Source organism: Odontesthes bonariensis, chromosome 19 (genome assembly GCF_027942865.1).
Source record: "Odontesthes bonariensis isolate fOdoBon6 chromosome 19, fOdoBon6.hap1, whole genome shotgun sequence".
In the NCBI taxonomy this organism is placed as follows: domain Eukaryota; kingdom Metazoa; phylum Chordata; class Actinopteri; order Atheriniformes; family Atherinopsidae; genus Odontesthes; species Odontesthes bonariensis.
In genome coordinates this window covers 17,772,334-17,791,279 of record NC_134524.1, presented here as the reverse complement: position 1 = coordinate 17,791,279, position 18,946 = coordinate 17,772,334, and the positions used below count along the sequence as shown (strand labels likewise).

The following is an 18,946-nucleotide window of genomic DNA, read 5'->3' as shown; positions in this document are numbered from 1 at the left end:
TCCCCCTCATCCTTTGATGCTTCCTTTTCTTCCTTCTCCCCAACTTTCCTCTCATTCCTCTTATCCCCTCTCTCTCTCTCCTCCTCCATGGACATGTGGTAGCAGACAATAGCTCCATTGTAAACCATCCACTCTCCTCCACTCCATCTCCTTCTCCACCTCTTCCTCCTTTTTTCCCCCCCGATCTATTTATTTTCACATCCTTGGTTGAGGGAGCTGTAACAGGCTGGGTACAGAGAGTTGGAGCTAATTTGGAACAGAGCACGCCAGAGAGACACACTGTCTGAGAGGAAGACATGAGGAGGAGGAAGAAAAAGCAAAAGCAGAATGAGAAAAATGGGAGATTGGGGGGGGCAGAAATGAAAAGAAAGAAGAACTTCACCTAAATTCATTCCCTCACACACACACACACACACACATCTCTGGGGCTTCTGACTTAGTGTGTGCACTCTGAGCCCCAAAATTTGATACAACAACATAATCCCAGTATCAGTATCAGGCCTGCTGGACTGCTGGGGTTTCCGTAATCTCCCTTGTAATTAGTGGTTAGAGCAGTTAGCGGTTAGCTTCTTCAGTGACTACAAGTGGATTTTCTATGCCATGATTCTCAAACTGTGGCCCACAGACGTCCTACCTAAGGGTCAATGAAGGGCTTTTTAGCGCGCACATGTGATACAAGGGAGCTATTTGTGCTGCATATGGGGGGCCTTTACAGAAGATTTCTTGTTCATTTACGGTACTTTTTGGCGTTTAAGAGCTCAGAGCCATCGCAGCTTCAGTCGGATCACCACAGTCTCATCACGCAGAGGCAAAACACATGTTTTTACTACAAAATGGATGGTTTTTTCCAGACAAAAAGGTTCTTACCCAGGTGTTTTCAAGGTCATCCTTTCAAAAGCCGCTCATGTAAGCTTGTGTTTTCGTGATGGCGGTAGGAGAACGTTTAATCCGACACATGTGATCGAGTAGGTGTGAATGTGGTGACTGCAGAGGCCACAGTATATGAATTACAATGTTTTCATACTTAAATCATTCTGTTTAACTCTGATCCGCGTTGGCTGTGCTTCTCTACATAGTAGCATGCAGACCTTTAGAACCCACAATCAACCAGAAGCAGAAGCATTCTTGATAGTGCGATCTTCTAGTGACATCTAGAGGAAGGCTGCAAACTACCATCAAAGGCCAACAGAAATGCACACGCTTGGACAGGGAGATATCTGTGATAACATCAGATTGTTTCTCCAAAGGCTATCATGTTCCCTACCATTTACTGTAAGCAAAAGACAGATTTGGATGTCTGGAAGCACCCAGTAATGTGATATTTCACAAGATTCTCAAAATCCACAGTGGTCAGCAGCAAACACAGCCAGCATAAGACGAAGAAGAATCCATTATTCAGCCAAGAATAAACACAGGAATCTGACTTGAGCATCTAAACCATGTGGAAGTCGTGAACACACCCAGAGCGTTGGGCAGCTGCAGGTGAAACTTTGGTCAAACACAAACGGGCTCTCCAGCCTCAGCTGGCCCCGTGGTGTGAAGAAGCACCGCTCACGGTTACAGGCAGACCCACAATGAAGTCCAAAATTATTCTTACTTTAATCCATCAACTATTTCTGTCTCAGATGGCTTACATATGTCCGGTCATGAAAATAAGTAACGGGAGACGTTTTGCTTCAGCAGAAATTAAAAAAAAAAAAAAAAAACTGAATTTATTATACATATTACTTCCTCATTTCTATTTTATTCATCTTCACAGCATTCAAACTGTCCCTATAGTTCCTCACAGGCTTTCTGCATTCTGCACTGGCTTCTGAGCCACTTCTCTTCCAGAAAGCTCTTCGGGGCTTTAAGGTTGGACGGCTTTCCTTGCAAATCATTCTGATCTCTAGTTCTCTGGTCTGGACTCTCACTGTGCAACTCCACAATGTTGATAGTGTTCTCTGTTGATCGCATGTTGGAAAATTTGATTCCAAGATGGCAATCCTTGTCTTGTTTTCGATTTCCCAACAGGCTGCCTGAGCTTTTCCACCAGTCGCTTTTTTCCTGATGCCGTTTACTTTGAGGACGGCGACTTAAAATCTCAAAGGTATCAGATTTCAGACTGTGGCGACGGTGTTCCTGGAGATGAAGGTTTCTCATTTTTCAATAGGCATACACCCCCTGCACTCCTTAACAGATGTGAAGACGCCAGAGCTCCGGTGGCAACAACGAAGAATTAATCCAAACAATCAAACATGAATCATTTCCCAGCGACCCTGTTCTAAGGCACAACACCCTGTAAAGACATCTAACAATATATATACCTTAAAGCTCAGAGGAAAAATAATCTTTCAGCTCCCCAAATAAAAAAGGCCAGAATGCTACATTATCCTAGAACCCCCCCCCCAACAAAAGGCACCTTTTCTGGCCAAGAAGTCATCATTAGTTCAATCTTTGACATAAAAATTAGACTAAAAAGCTTCTTACAAAATTGGTCAATTTCCATTCTTCTGTGACAATTACAAAGGAATTGGTATTTTCCTTGGACCGCCAGGCTAAGATGATGATTCATAGTTCTCTTAATGCCAAATCTACAAGTTTCAACAAAGTAAGTTTTCTGGACACACACTAAAGAGCTGTGCAGCCACTTCTTCATCCGCCCGTCACCAACTGCACCCCTTTATCCTGCAATTCTTTTGAACATTCCAAAAAGTAAAAAAGGCACACAAAATAAACAAGAGGCCTCCGTTTGAGCTATGGCTACCACTGAGACAAAAACACACAAACGGGCACACTCACAAATAACTTCTCTGGTCTTTGAAAACACAAAAACAATAAAGTAAGTGCTGAAAAGCAGAAAGTCTGCATGTGCATGTTAAATGACAAGCCACGGCATCTCCTGCAGAGCCATAATAATACTTGTTTACTGGAAATAGAACCACAGAACTACACAAACACACACACACACACTTCAATTTAATACACAAGATATGATGAAGAACAACAAGCAACTGTGGCATAAAGTCAGATAGTCACCGAAAGTGTTCATGCACAAGAGAATCCCCCCATGAAGGGACGGCATTACTGTTAGTTTCTTATAAACACAACTTTCTGAGATAATTAGGCCGATTTACTATTTTTGGCTGGACAGAGGACATCACTGCAGGACAGAGAGTGAGCTGCCACCTGCTTTGCACTCTGGTAAAAAGGATCAATCACTTTTCATTTTGTGCGTGGGTTGCTGCCGTCCCTCCCACAGCCCCCCGTGCGAGACATTATTGTCAGTAAAAGCTCGGGTGAGTCTTAGTGGGATTTTTGACTGGTGTAAAAAGGGCTAAAAAGTGTATGACTATGGTTAAAAAAAAAAGAAACAGAAAATCAGAGCTTTCACAGTTTTAGACCTTGCTGAAGAACTTCAAAAGAAGCCCAAGTTCATGGTAGGGATGTCGAAATTTAAAAAAAGTCTTGACCGACCACTGAGCCTCATTAGTCGATTAAAGTCGGTCACCGAAAATTCTATAAGTGCCATTTATGATATCTGTGTCCTGTCGCGCGTCTTTCTCTGCCGCGTAGAACAAGTTATGCCCCCATTTTAGACTGGTTAGGCTCCCACCACACAATCAATGTTAGTTCGTGCCCTTGGTATTATACATTTTCCCCAATCATTGACCACTAGTTCTAGGCGTACTTGTGGAGGAATAAGGGTTTTGGGTAGAAAAATAATTGCTGTGCCTGCGCAGACACGCACAGCCACACATTACGCGCAACGGCGCCCTTCCAGTCACTGTACTTTTTAAACACGAATCAAACGCGGCACCGAACTCGGGCCGTTAAAAGCCCCCGTTACAAAGTCACAAACGGAGAACGGTGCATTTGGCGGTGTTACAGGAAAGTAGGTCAACCAATGACTTTGTTAAAAAAAAAACTTACCGAATGCCAACAGCCTCTGTGGCGTAGCCTATGCTGCACAAAATCCTTTGCAATAAGTTCCTGTCGTCATGCCATTTAAGTACAGATGAATATATCACAAGTAGGCTAAGTTAGTCTTGTGTCTTTTGCCATTACAGTGTTACAATTATCATTATGTTGTAGTCCACACGCAGCCACATTGGCTTTATTTAGGTTAATAGTGGCGATTTTTTTTTTAACTGCGCAGACAGGACCCATCATGTACGGCGCACAAGTTGCAACCGGTGTAAGAGAGGACCTCTGAGGAGGGCGCTACGTGAGCTCTGCTGCGGTTGTTCTTCCATCGTGGGATGGTTCATGCTCACATAACATTTCTAAAGATATAGTGATTTTTTTTTTTTTTTTTTTTTTTTTTTTAAACCGACGGCAGAAAAATTCTAACCGGACGACGTTGATTCGGTCAACCATCGGTCATACGGTCATCGGTTAACATCCCTAGTTCATGGAAGCACATCGTGTCAGATGCTCAGACTGACCACAGCACGTTTCACGTGAACTTGACCACGGTGAACATATGGCTCTAACAGTGAAGCACAGAGGTGGGACTTTGATGATGTGGGGCTGCATGAGCGCAAAAGGTGTTGGGGAGATGGGACTTATCAGGCGGCATCATAAATGTCTGAGTACACACACTAGAAGAAAAACTATGCTCTGGCCAGGTATGCCGCCCGATCTGGGATGCATTTTAAATGATTCAGCAGGTGTGTGTTGACGCATACCTGTTTCATGGCAGTCTCTCCTATTTTGTCTGAGTGTTTCCGAATGCTCTCTAGGAAGTCTCTCAGCTGCGTCATGGCCGTGTCCCGGATCTGTGTCCTCAGCTTGGGGATGTTTTCGGCCATGATGGAGCAGAACCGGTACTGACCCACCCTGGGAAGACATGTCTGTTCCAGTTGCTCCAAAGTTCGCAGTGCAGGGTAGTACCTGCAGTAAAACACAACAACGCACATTTATTCATTCTCATTTGAAACTTCTGGATTATATTTTGTGCATCTTAAACCCAATTAGATTAGTTTTGTATATACAAGTATGCACGGTACACTTGAAACCTGTGAATTTCTGGATATGGAAGGAGACGTGGCAAACCAACAGCACGCAACGATAATGCAACATCGTGCCAAAGAGAACGCACGAAGGAAAACACATCCACATGCACTCGCACACAGAGAAATAAACACTCTCCAACACACCTCAAGGACATTTAGCAACACAATATCTCCCAAAACACTTCACTGCATCTCAAGCACTTTTCTCTTTCTAGGAGCACTCAGTGTTGGCTGACCTCTCCCTGCTCTCAGAGCAGCAGCCACAGGACAGGGAGAAGAAGAAGAAAAACACAAACAAACAGCTAATTTATGACCAAGCAGACTCTGGTCTTATAGGTCAGGGTGAGGGCAGGGAAGGAAACAGACAGAGCAGTCATTTGTTTTCCCATTTAAAGCACTATGGCTCCATCTTGTGGCTGGAAGGTTTAAAAAAAAAAAAAAAAAAAAAAAAAAAAAAACGTTAGAGTTAGCAGGCCCAGAAATATTGGAAAAACAGACTTGGTTTTTCATGTTACGCACTCATTTCAACAACACTTAAACGGCAGTAAATTCAAATGGATCAGAGGCCTCTCTGGTTATATACTGATGGAAAATGAGAACCATTTGTGTTTTTGTTTCATGCTAAAAATGAGTTGGTATATGAGGTGTTGAGCAGCAGTGGTTTGACCACTGCACATACACACATTACTATTCCAACGTTCCACTTTCTTCCAATCCATCCATTACTAAAAATATGTTTCCAAGGCTGGTTTTATATCGTTTGAACTCCCCTCTTGCATATTCTGAATTCCTATCGAGAGTCACAGTCCAGGGAGAGAATTTAACTTCTACACAGATTACACGCTTTGTCTACTTTTCCCTACAAATCCGTGTCTTAATATCATCCATGCGCATTCATAAGAGCTGTTGCCAACAGCAGCGGGCGCTTGTCAAAGCCTGCGCTTGAGAGAGAACATCAGCAGATGAGACGATGTACGATCGTGTCGGAGCATTTGCTGCCGCTGCACGTGCAGGTAAAAGTCTGCTGACCTGTACGCCTCTTTCCACTCACTCTCAGCTGTCATGGATACATACAGATACATGCAGTAATCATAACAACACATTAAGGACCCTCACTTGCTATTCTCAACTGTTGAAAAGAAAACGCATTACTTCCACAGCATCATTTCTGCATCACGTGCTGCCTCCAGCGTACTCTCGTCAGCCGTCCCAAACATTTGTTCCTCATTTCTTGTGGAGCGCAATTTCTATGTTCAAGCATGTTGATCTAAGTTTTGGCCACCACAATCCAACACCAAAACACCCTTTGCTCTAAAGCAGCAAAGAGCTGCTGGTTGACATACCTTGTGGCCCTCATTTGCTCCTGAAGTCTGCTGTACATCTCCAGAACTGAAGAACACAAACAAAGAACAGGGCTGAAACTATGTCGCAGTACTGGCTGATGGTGGTTAAAGAACGGAGCAGCTGATCCGGATCACAGAAATAGTATTTTGTGTTACCTGGAAGGCAGTGAGACAGCTTGTCTATGGTGGAAGCAATGTTTCTCTGCTGCACACGACACTGACTGAGCTCCTCCATGGAGCTGATGAGCTGTGAAGACCAGACAGAGAGAGAGAACAATAGTTCAAATTTCACGAAGCATGTGTTAAGTCTTGATTCGACCGAGTTTATAGCCTCTTACACAACTTCATTTAGCATTGTGTCATGTGTGAAAGTACAAAGGCAGGACTTGGGGGATCCATGTTGACTGCCACTGAAATGTTTCTGGGCGGGCAAGAGAGGAAGCAACAGAAACAGAAAGGGTCCGTCTCATGCATGCTTACACACATTAAGCCAACAATGCGGACACTCTGACAAACGGTGCCGTCATCAATCAGCTGATTCCGCTACTGTGGCTTGATGTGTGTGAGGATACAGCGATGCGAGGCCGAGCCATCTTTCTTTGGCTTGTGAGAATTACCAGAAGGAACAGGAGCGAGTTAACCAGGATTTCTTTTTTCACCTTTAAAGCACAACTGAGAAGTGAAAAAGGCTAAATAGTGAGTCTGTAAGCAGCATACCTCTTTGCCATCATCCTGAAGACACCTGTTGGTTTCAGTCACTTGACTCTGAGAAACAAAACAGAAAAAGGGGAAAAAAAACTAAAAAAAAACTGTTCTTTGTGGTCAGCTTTGAATGAATCCATCCTTGTACACACCATCCTCCCCACCTCTCGTTACCTTCAGTTTCTGCGCCTCCCCTCGTACTTTCAGCAGCTCCGTGATGGAGTCAACGAAGCCTTGGAAGTGATGGTTACACATCTTCTCGATCTCTCGGTCATGGTTTCTGATGCGTGCATCAAGCTTTTCCATGAACAGGCCATGTTCCTGACCATCGTACACCGACCTGGACAAAAAGAAAGAGAGGACCTCAGGTAGGAAAGGCCACAATGTGTCATGTACATCAAACAAGTTCCTCAATAAACACACAACGGTCCCTTATCCCTTAAAAGTGTAGTTTTACTTATTAATGATGTATGTCGTCTGAACTTCTCATAATGCTTTGTAAGTGAGAAAAGGAACAGATGCAATAGCTGCACCTACAATGAGTGTCCACTAGAGGGTGTTGGAGTACTCTTCACCCTCATATTGTGTTATTCATATGTTGACATTTTTCTGTCGTTTTTAGCATTCGAATGGTAAGAACTAAACAACATATCCTAAAGTCAGTGTGCCGCAGGAGGAAACAAACATGCTGTTCAGTTTAAATCCCCCTTAACTGAAGATCCATTTACAATGATTATTTTTGTTCTCTACTGATCAATTATTCCTTCTTTTGTCATCTATAAACAAGCAAATGTTCAGTTTTTTTGCAATAAACAAGTTTAGGTTGTTTTCTTTTTTCTATGCTTACTTTTTGAATTTGCATTATATGCCCTTTGATGGTTTTCTGTGTAATCATTTCGCGTCTTTTCTCTACTCAAACTAAAACTATACGTTTCCGTGCAACCTTTCAAACTGTTAACAAAAGTGACCACATAAAGAAACAAATGTGGGGGGGGGGATAAAATGTGACTGGAGCGTGTGGAAAATCCTTAGCTGTAATAGGGATCACAGTTCTTCCTGTGTTCTTTCCCTTTCTAAAACACACACTAACACAGACACACACCTGTTTGCAGCTAGGACTCCCCCACCCTTCCTCCCTCTGACCAGGAAATGCCCAACTTGTACAATAGGGAGCAGGTCTGACGCCACCGAGGGCTTTCTTTAGCCACAAACAAACACCGGAGGCCACACACACAGCGGGCCGACTAGAGAAATTCATGGTCGCATAAAATGCCAAACACCTACAATAGATATGGCATGATGCAGTACAACATAGAGCACTCTCTAAGGGAATTCTCTATAATGCAAGAAATACTCAAATATGTTGAAGACCATCTTTAAAAAAAGATGGTGTTCCCCCTGGGAACCATTGCAATAGACCGGAAACAGTATAAATGATGGATGAAGCTATCTGCCGTCAGATGTGAAGCTAATACAGAAATTTTACAGAAACTTTAAGAGCACTACAACAGCAAGCCGCCAGGTGCTGGCACCAAAACATCTGGCCATCCAAACACATCCAATATATTCCTACCCTGTTCTGAAGATGTGGATCTTTTGAAAACAATGGTTCTCAAAGAAACACACTTTTATCCAATCCAAAGGATCTCTCATCAGTTTCCCCCTCTTGCTAGAGTACGATCATTTCTGGTTCCAGAGGGACCAAATTATTATATTTATATAAACAACTCCATGAACTAAACCCTGCGCTGTCCAAGACTTACTGAAACACAAAGGAGCTCCACTGCAAAGACAGAAAGAAAAAGGGTGAAATTTAAAAAGTAGAAGGGTGTGCATTTGGGGAAGAAGCAAACATAATCAATAGCTCAAATCTTTTTTAGAGCCAAAGCACATCCAGACTCACTTCTGTTTATCATCCAAAAGAGGCACTTTGTAAACATTAGCAGAAACGTCTGTGAATTCAGTTGTGTTATAAGGAACTTTTATTAAACAACGCTGCCCTAAACTTCCAACCATAAAAGTTTAAAAATGCTACAGTCGCAAGATCAGAAAACCTCCTGCTGAATACATATCTTGTTTCCATCATGCTAACTGAAATCTTAATGCGGGTGGACATTATGTTTGTTAAAATTGTTGAACAGGAGGCAGTGTTGGAGGAAGAGTGGATGACAGGAGAGAGGGAAGAGAAGGAAAACATGTACAGTCAGAAAATATGTGGAAGAGAGGACTACTGCTGGCAATAATAGGTTCAGAAAACTGCTCAGTTATGACATCATTGTAAACAAGTGCCCAAGTGTGTGTGTGTGTGTGTGTGTGTGTGTGTGTGTGTGTGTGTGTGTGTGTGTGTGTTTGTGTAAGTGGGGGTGTTATCCACCCAGGGATCTTTTTGCTGACTGCTCAACAGCTGACTAAATAGGATCTGAAGAGATCTCAACCACTGAGTGCGCATGAAGTACAGCCTTATGACTCAGCAGTGTGTGCACAACATTGAGACTTAGAAATAAATATACATACTTTTTTCCTTTAAGTCATCATGTATCTTATGAAACACCAGGAGGGAGTGAGAATGCGAGTGTGTGTGCATGTGTGTCTGAGTGAGAGTGAAAGCAACCGTGTCTGACCATCATAACAACACACACTTGCATTCAACTGTGCAGCTGGTCCTCTACCCGTCTGTTCAATAGGCAGAATATTGTCAAACAGCCCTTTAACATATGGTAGATTTTTCAAAGAAAAAGCATTGAGACCTGTGACAGGACAGTACAAGTTAATGGTGATATGATGCAGAATCGGATAGCAGAAGTCTACTCTTTCCAACATTTTCTACGTAACCATTCCAACAAGAACGTTGTTGTATGGGGAAGCAGCTGACTAAGCATTATGAAGAATAAGTTCCCAGAATAAGACCCCAAATCCAGAGTGGTCGAAGGGGTGATGTTGAGGATGCAAAGCAGTAATAAAAACAGAGAAAGGACAGTTTAAACTATTTCATCTCTCAATCATCATGGGAAAGGTGAGGTCAATGACAGATAAAACGATGAAACGCGGAGCCCTTACAAGGATGCAGCAAGAATACTGGGAGGGCAGCGCTACACCTTTCAGTTCAACATGGCAGCAGGAAGTACTTTAACACCCCTCTACACAGCCCTGTATGGAAGGAGAGGGACTGCAGACAGAGTGGTAGCAATAAAAGAGGATGGATTGCAGTGCATGTTAACAGCAGGTGGTGTAATCCTCAGCATATGACTGTGAAAGAAGAGTTTCTGTCCATGAGACATCATCAAAAAAAACAAAAAAAAACAAAAAAACAACCACAATCCATTCATGTTGATAAGAGGATTTAAAACATGTACTCTCTGCTACACACAATCGTATTTTGTTTTCAAATTTCGTAAATATATAACAATAAGATTTTATATCAGGATGCCTTGATTAGGAAAAACAATCATTTCCATCCATCCATCCATCCATCCATTATCTTCCGCTGGTCCGGGGATCGGGTCGCGGGGGCAGCAGCTTGAGCAGAGAGACCCAGACGTCCCTGTCCCCGGCCACTTCCTCCAGCTCTTCTGGGGGGACCCCGAGGCGTTCCCAGGCCAGCCGAGAAACATAGTCTCTCCAACGTGTCCTGGGTCTTCCCCGGGGTCTCCTCCCAGTGGGACGGGCCCGGAACACCTCACCGGGGAGGCGTCCAGGAGACATTCTCACCAGATGCCCGAGCCACCTCATCTGACTCCTCGATGCGGAGGAGCAGCGGTTCTACTCCGAGCCCCTCCCGGATGACCGAGCTTCTCAGCCTATCTCTAAGGGAGAGCCCAGACACCCTGCGGAGGAAACTCATTTCGGCCGCTTGTATTCGCGATCTCGTTCTTTCGGTCACTACCCACAGCTCGTGACCATAGATGAGGATAGGAACATAGATTGACCGGTAAATCGAGAGCTTCGCCTTCTGGCTCAGCTCCTTCTTCACCACGACGGGCCGGTGCAGAGCCCGCATCACTGCAGACGCCGCACCGATCCGTCTGTCAACCTCCTGCTCCATTCGTCCCTCACTCGTAAACAAGACCCCGAGATACTTGAACTCCTCCACTTGGGGAAGGATCTCATTCCCGACCCGGAGAGGGCATTCCACCCTTTTCCGGCCGAAGACCATGGTCTCAGATTTGGAGGTGCTGATTCTCATCCCAGCCGCTTCACACTCGGCTGCGAACCGCTCCAGTGAGAGCTGAAGGTAACGGCCTGACGACGCCAACAGAACCACATCGTCCGCAAAAAGCAGAGACCTGATTCTGAGGTCGCCAAAACGGACCCCCTCAACGCCCTGGCTGCACCTAGAAATTCTGTCCATAAAAATTATGAACAGAATCGGTGACAAAGGGCAGCCCTGACAATCATTTCAACTGCAATAATATAATCATATTTCAATTTAACTGAATGAAACGGTCATGCAGTTTATACGGTAAAGATACCACAGAAAGGAACGCTGTGTATTTCATGTTCCAACATTGGCCGTATTGCAGACTTGACCACAAACTTGCATACACAGTTCATCCTACACTAATACCAGGCAACTGTTTTAAAGCATGGGATTATTCAGGGATTTCTTAATCTATTTTGCCTCTGTTTAAAACCACAACAACAAAAAAAAAGTTTAATTTTAGTTATTTTTTCTCCAAGTAAAACTTAACTCTTGCATTTTCCCTTTATCAATAATAGAAATGATTTTCCAAATCATTTCTTTATCAGTAAAACAGTCAAAACTAAAACAAATATGAAAGTGTTGCATGGAAATTGGAAACTAGCACATAAAGGAGCGCTGCTTCCAACAACTAAAAGAGAAAATTCAATAAAAAAAAGTTTGCAAATTAAAAAAAATAAATCATGAAATTGGTCTGGAGCACTTTTATTAAAAACATTTTATGCCTCCTTATTTGCCCTCTCCCACTCCTTTTGGTGTAGAAAGTGATATGGAGTTTTGGACATTTTCCTTGGCATCGATACAGTTTGAATTCTATAACTGTGAAAAGCTGAGAGTGAATAAAAGTTCACATGTCAGCAGTCATAATGTTGGGGCTTGTAGCAATGCAAAACATGATTACGATCCATCCTATAGCTGTCAAGACACTGTATTTCAACCTAGGCCATTGTTAGCTCAATAAAGCTTTAATACTTAAATTGAACTTTCCTGTCAGTGGAACCAACTCATGTTTTGTAAATACGTGCACAAAGTGACTTAACTAACGGCAAAAAGAAAAAAAATAAATAAATCATATGAAATGAGGTTTGTCTCTGGGTTTGTTGCTTTGGTTACCTGCTGTTTAATAGTACACTCTGCAGTTAAACTTAACAGCACCATTTCTGAACTGCTCTGAAAGTTTCAAGTAAATCTGACAGCCAATCAGAGATGAGGATTTCCCACGCTCATTATAGTAGAAAACCACAAAATGAGCACATACATAACGTTCCCTGTCATTAATGGCTAAATCTGACGAAACGCACCAGCTGCACATTGTTTTACACAGGGTGGAGCTCCACACACACACACAGTTAGTAACCAGGCCTCTCCTTATATTCAGAAGCATGACTGAAGTAAGCTGATAAGATAACATTAGCCAATTTAACATACAGCACACACAGAAAGGCCAGCAGCGAGCTGAAAACAAACCAACACCAGGTTCAAACCAACTCTAACATCTGTCAACATCTGGAAAATCCTCTGTGTTTTCACATAATCTATTTACTGAGGAACACAAAGTTCATGTGTGAAACAGGTGTTAACTCGAGTTCCAATTTAAATCAACTGCTGCGGCTGACCACGTGCAGACTTTCTGGCCTGATATTTTGACATCATTTGGTGGTTCGCCACATTATTTCCGAGAGAAACAAGGTGCTCCGTAAAGCATGGAATTGAAATAAACTTAACTTTACTTTCAACAAGTTCTCATTTGTGTAAAAACAGCTGGATGAAACTAATAGAAGTACCATTCCTTCACCGTTCCCATCTTTTAAGGCTTTACTTTATATAACACGGAGCTAACTCTTTACCTTCTGAGATAGAGGAATCATTTATGAGAGATAAGTGAGCATGCAGCTGAAATTTCCAGTAAATAACTTTAAAAAATGTTTTTTAATCTGTTGTAAATTTAAAAAAAAAATTAAATAAAAAAACAGAACAACTCGGGTTAGGCACGGTTACACCCTACTGGGTGGCAAAGAGACAACAGAGTGAATTGGCGCGGACTGTTTGAGCGACTCAAAAAAGCAAAGAAAGCATGTCTAAAACAGTGAAAGTTTGCTGTGCAGCTTACTGTGCCGCCAGATTCAAGAAGAAGTCAGAGTTTTCCTTCAGCAGATGTGAGAGAAGAGAGCCAAAAGGATTGCTGCGATTCATTAAGACAACTGGAATCCAGGCTTGAAAATGTGGATTTGCAGTGAATGCTTTGAGCGCGGTATGATTCAAGAATTTTAAAATGAATAGCTTGTGCATTTTTATCACAGGCTGAGTCACTTCTGGATGTGTGCAATAGCATAGATACAGCTGTCAGCTTTTGATCAGATGACCAGAGACGCACACTAATCTTCTTACACTCGTTTAATGCGAGGCTGAATTTGGGACGCTTCCGTAAAACTGCTTTGTCAGTCGAGGATTCATCCAGATCAGCCTTTCTGACTTTCTAAACAGCTGGTCTTTCATCACACTTGGTTTCACAGATAAGGTTATTCAAATTTCTGTCCTGGAAACTGCTAGTCTGTACTTGTGTGCTGTAATGTGAGAATACTTCCCCTAATAGCTGATGAGTGGAAAAATAACTCGCTTATTGACAATTTAAAAAGTACAGACACAGAGAGAGAGGAGTGAAAACAGAAGGAACAAAAGAGAAACCTTCTGTGACTGAATAATGTTGGACTTGGTGCTTTGAAGATAATTTATCCTCCTTAAAATACTTTTAAACGGACACATGCACACGGATGTAGGTGATTCATGGGCATCATTCGCAGACACACATTTACAGCAAGACATGCTGCAGAATTTTAGTAAGATGGAAAGATCCCCTTGATCATGCCAGTTCCTGCAAATGTGACACCAACACACCAGCTGGGTGACGAGGGAAAAAAACCACGCACGCGTAGGAAAATTGACAGAAATGCGGTTCACTGCATGCCAAAGAAGCCTGATTGGGTAAAACTATGGAGCTAAATCAGTTTCAATATTCACAAATGCGCAGGATAGGATTCACAAATGCGTGGGGCTCATAAGCCAATCACATTAAGCCTTATCCAGCGCATTTGTGGATATTGAACCTGATTTAGCTTCATACAAAACAAAATGAGTGGTAAGCCGTAACAGAAAGTTTTAATATAGCATTCATCATGTGAAGCAGATAAAAAAATGTATATATATGCCAATCGCAAATTTCCAGCAAAAGACAGACATCTTTGAATGGCTTGTCACGGTTTTGAGCTTTACCTGATGTAAAGAAACACACAGTGAAAGCCTCAGTCTTAAGGTGTTTTCACCAGAGGAACCATGATCTAAATGGAGGTTCTATTTCACAGTTTAAGCTACGAAATCCCTCCAATTAGGGAAGGAGGACTTTGGAAACTATCACACATCCAGCATGTTCAAAGTCCTGTAACCGCATGTTCTGGTCTTTCGAGATGCAGCAACTCAAGAGATTCTGGACTTTGTTATCTATTTGAATCCACTGCGCTTTTAACACGTCAAATTGATCCTGAGTCTTAAATTTTAAGGCCCTGATACACCAAACTGTAATGAAGTACCAGTGGTAACAAACAACCCACCCCCTAAAGTATTACATGAACAAACCCCAATGACAACATCCAACTGCTAAGTAGGATGTGGAATATTTGCCTGTACAAGAAGATAGTTTTACAGAGTAGCAGGGGGAGGTACACTCGGCAACTGTATTCAATTAGGGAAACTGGGAGACCATGGAGATTAAAAATGATAACAATATTTTAATCCTTTAAAAATGAAGAATAATTGCATAATTAGTAGACTTTTTTCACCCAACATAACTCTAGCTCAGCTATGTGAGCTTTAATCACAAAAGCCCTTACGTTATAATGGTAAAAGGCCTGTAGAGAAAGACAATATGGAGGGATGTATTGTATACTGATGAAAATGACTGATTTGTGGTACAAGTTTACTGGCTGTAAACGCAGCGCACATTGGAATTAAGACAAAACTTGTACACAATCTGTATAAATTATTTTATTGCAGCTTGTTTGTCACCTTGTACCTTTTTTTAAATATCATTTTTAATCCTATGGGACACTTCAGTCTCAACAGGAATGCAGACTTCGTCTACACAAACACAACTAACTTAATATTTATTTCCACACCATTCAGCTCTGCAGAGATCACAATAACCTAAGTGAGAACACTGATACTAAAAATTGTTCAAATGTTTCATATATAGTCAAGCTTTAATCTGAGGGACCTCGCTAACTGATTAGTACCAAGGTTACTCGCTGCGATATACAAATATAGAATATCTGACAGTTCTAAGTGGAGGAAAGCATAGTCATCACCAGGAACACACAGTACATAAGCCAATGTTGCAATCTGAGGAAGTTGGCTGACTGCGCCTGTCACATTCATCCCGAGTTCTTCTGCTATCAGGGAGGAATTTAGCAGCTAGCCTCAACCTGCTCACCACTGCTGAAGGGAAACAGACACACACAGCCAACTCTCAGTGTGACCCTTCTTTTACTTGGATAGATGAAGAGTCTCAGATCTGGGAAATAAGTTCTGAGAAAAGGCTGATTCACCAGGTTTGATCAGAAGGTTGCGAGGATGTCTCTGTAGTTCAGTTACTTTATGTTAAAGGGTTTGGAAGAGTGAAGGGAAGTAAAACAAAGCTACAACCAACTAATATTTTCATCATTAATCTACGATCACTTTTCTTTCCTTCGAAAGCAAAATAATTCAAATGAGCCTTTTTTGGCTTTTTTTTTTTCCCTTTATATCGTGCAAAGTGATAAGCTATTTCATAAGAAAAACAAAATAAAATCACAGTTGGTCTGCAGTGAAAATGTTATGTAGACCTTCAATAAAGGAATTACAGAGCAAGAAAAGCAAACTCCTCGCTACTTTTATTGATGACAAACATTCTAACCATCCATTATCTACTAATGCAGCGTCCGTGCAGCGCACACCTAACAGCGGTTAAAATGGGTTTTCTGAGGAGGGGGAGAGCTTATCCACTGAGGCTGGGGTCAGACTACATATCTACTCCAGACAGTACAAACAGAAGCCGCTTCCTCGGTAGAAAGTAGTTCCTTTGAAAACCGTCCACACTGTGTTCTGTAAATGTGGAACTGACCAGAGGAACGTTCGACGTTTCCGCAAACAGATGCTGCAGTTGAATTTTTCTAAATGTTCCACTTGCTTTAATAAATATCCAATACTTGCATTCAAGTGATTGTTAAGTGATGCTCAAATTTTTGCAGATCTTTAATGTTTGCTCGTAGAACAGTTCATAAAGGCCACACGTGATCACAACGGAACATCAGAGGACGTAAATAATAAATGACTGCACTCTCAACTCAGTGTGGAAACAGTGTGCTGCTCCATGATGCTACAGCTGTTTAATGAAAGTAAAGAAAGAGGCCGCGTGCCAGAGAGGATTTAAATATTTCTTTGCGACTTGTCAGCATCGCTCAAGCCCAATGTAACCCCAAAGTGCCCGTCATCAACAGCAAACAACCAATCACAGCGTAGTAGATCATCCATCCAACCTATTCATTTTAATTCCGGCCAATGACAGAGCTGGAAAAAATGTTTTGCACAAAAAAAAAAAAAAAAGTGCTCATCTTCAAACTTGGCCCTGCACTCATTCAGGTTCCCATTTATACGCGGTAGAAGTCTAAAGTGAGTCAGATTAATGCATGTCAAGAAACGCAAAGGCAAGGCAAGGCAAGGCAATTTTATTTATAGAGCACAGTTCGTACACAAGGCGATTCAAAGTGCTCTAAAAAGACAACACACAGACAGAGAAATACAAGTACAGAAATACACAATGTATCCTGAAGAGGCCAACTCCACCACAATGATCTGAACTTGTATAGTTTGGGGCAGCAGCTAAACATCACAGGAAACGCTAAATTCATTCAGTGTGCCATTGGTGCTTATTGCAAGATTAACACCTGTATGGCTTCCTCTCAGTTTCTCACTACACAGGGCACAACTGTCAAGTTTCCAAGAATATGAAATGCAGTTCAATGCGACTTTCAAATAGTCAATAGTGATGTCTTTTTGAGCTAGACCAAATGTCGTATCCTTTAGTATCTTTATACACCTCTATTATGTATGAAGAGATTGTACTGTGACTCAAACTTTTATGGCAGAGCTTCAGTTTTATCAGAAGTTCCCGAAAGCCCTCAGAATCGACACCGACAGACAACTTTTCTTTCCATATCAATCTTGCCGTCTTGTCTGTCAAGGAGTTTCCACAAGCTGGTCTGATGCATCCATCTAAACAGCCTCTGTTCTGAAGACTTTAAAGAGTGAAATTGTTTAGGTTCAGTGGGTTTACTAAAAGCTAAATAAGCATTCAAGTCAAGTCAAGCGTGTTACCATTTTCTTTTCTTGGCTTGTTCAATGTATGGTTTCACAAACACTTTGTCTGTTTAACAAGTGCACAGGAAAATGACTAGTTTAACTGTACAGCTGACAGTATCAACCTTCATCCTCTCTTTATTTGTCCATAAAACTCTTTCAGCCATCCATCCAGACTAAATTAAGGCAACGATGTAGTACACAGCTCCAAACATAAACTTGTCCCGTAATATTCAAAGCAGGTTATTGTGCACTGTGCGAGGTGGAAAACTGAACGAGGAGGACAGAAGAGAGACACTGGAAAAGATGAAACATCACACAACGGTGCTTGCTGAAAGAGAAATAATAATCCTGCTGTCTGCCTGTCTGGCTCAACGTGGCTCTGAGCAGCATGCAAAGACTCAAAGAACGTGGCAGCCAGAGGTGTCGCACAAAGTTGTCAACCTGTGTTAGTGCCAGGATCTTTAGTGGGCCCGTGGACATACACGCTCTGCTTTCTGCTCGATGTAACCTCCCATCAGAGCAAATAAGTGGCCTAAATAGCAAGTCTAAATGGATCGTACGTGTCGTTGTCAACCTACATGGGCTCCTCATCGACCAGCGCATATGCCATTTATTTTGAGAGCAGTGCACGCCATGCCGTCAAACAAATTAGCCAGATTGCTGAATTTAGATGAGCATTTATCAAAGATTCTTCAGCCTGTATCCTCGTCGTTTGCTCAAGTGGATCTCAGCATCTTGTGTCTACGTAGACATTCCGTTTATAATCCAGATTATCTCCATACAGCAAACTTCTGGCCGATTAATCAAACCACACCTACTTGCCATGCTCAGAAAGTGTGCAGCACAATGGGATAAGAGGAAAAGCCCATCTGTAAACACACACCACCTTTGATGAGCCTTCAGTAGCCCAGTTCCTCAGCTGCATTTCCCCTCTTCATTCACTAACCGTTTCCTCTTTGGACAATCAGTGCAAAGACAGCTGGCCAAGAGCACCTTCAGAGGCACTGAATGCAAATTTCTGAACACGCCGCCCTGAACACAGCTCTTGTTCGTTAGAAATTTTTACAGATGACACACAGGTGGAACTGCACAAAAAGCATTACAAGCCAATGTGTCCTCTGTAATTTGAGAGGCGGCCATGCGAAATAGAGATCCGCACGTGAAAGCTGAATAGAAACAAACCCTGCGACCCATTTAAGGTCCAAATGCAGATAATGGGATACTGGATCAGAAAGCCTTGTTCACTCTATTACTGATTATTTGATCTGTTTCCACTAAATTATAGACTATCACTTTACATGCAAAGCATGACAAAG

General features: G+C 42.2%; 1 protein-coding gene across 4 annotated transcripts in view; it reads right to left on the bottom strand.

Moving 5' to 3' along the window:
• exoc6b (exocyst complex component 6B) overlaps positions 1-18,946 on the bottom strand; it is a 110,879-nt gene that overhangs the window by 91,126 nt on the left and 807 nt on the right. For all 4 annotated transcript variants that reach the window (XM_075451457.1, XM_075451458.1, XM_075451459.1 and 1 more), the window contains exons 2-6: positions 7,217-7,382; positions 7,058-7,105; positions 6,497-6,587; positions 6,341-6,386; positions 4,671-4,875 (exon numbers count right to left, since the gene is read on the bottom strand). In XM_075451457.1, the coding sequence (XP_075307572.1) occupies positions 4,671-4,875; positions 6,341-6,386; positions 6,497-6,587; positions 7,058-7,105; positions 7,217-7,382 (556 nt within the window). The remainder of the gene's footprint in view (positions 1-4,670; positions 4,876-6,340; positions 6,387-6,496; positions 6,588-7,057; positions 7,106-7,216; positions 7,383-18,946) is intronic.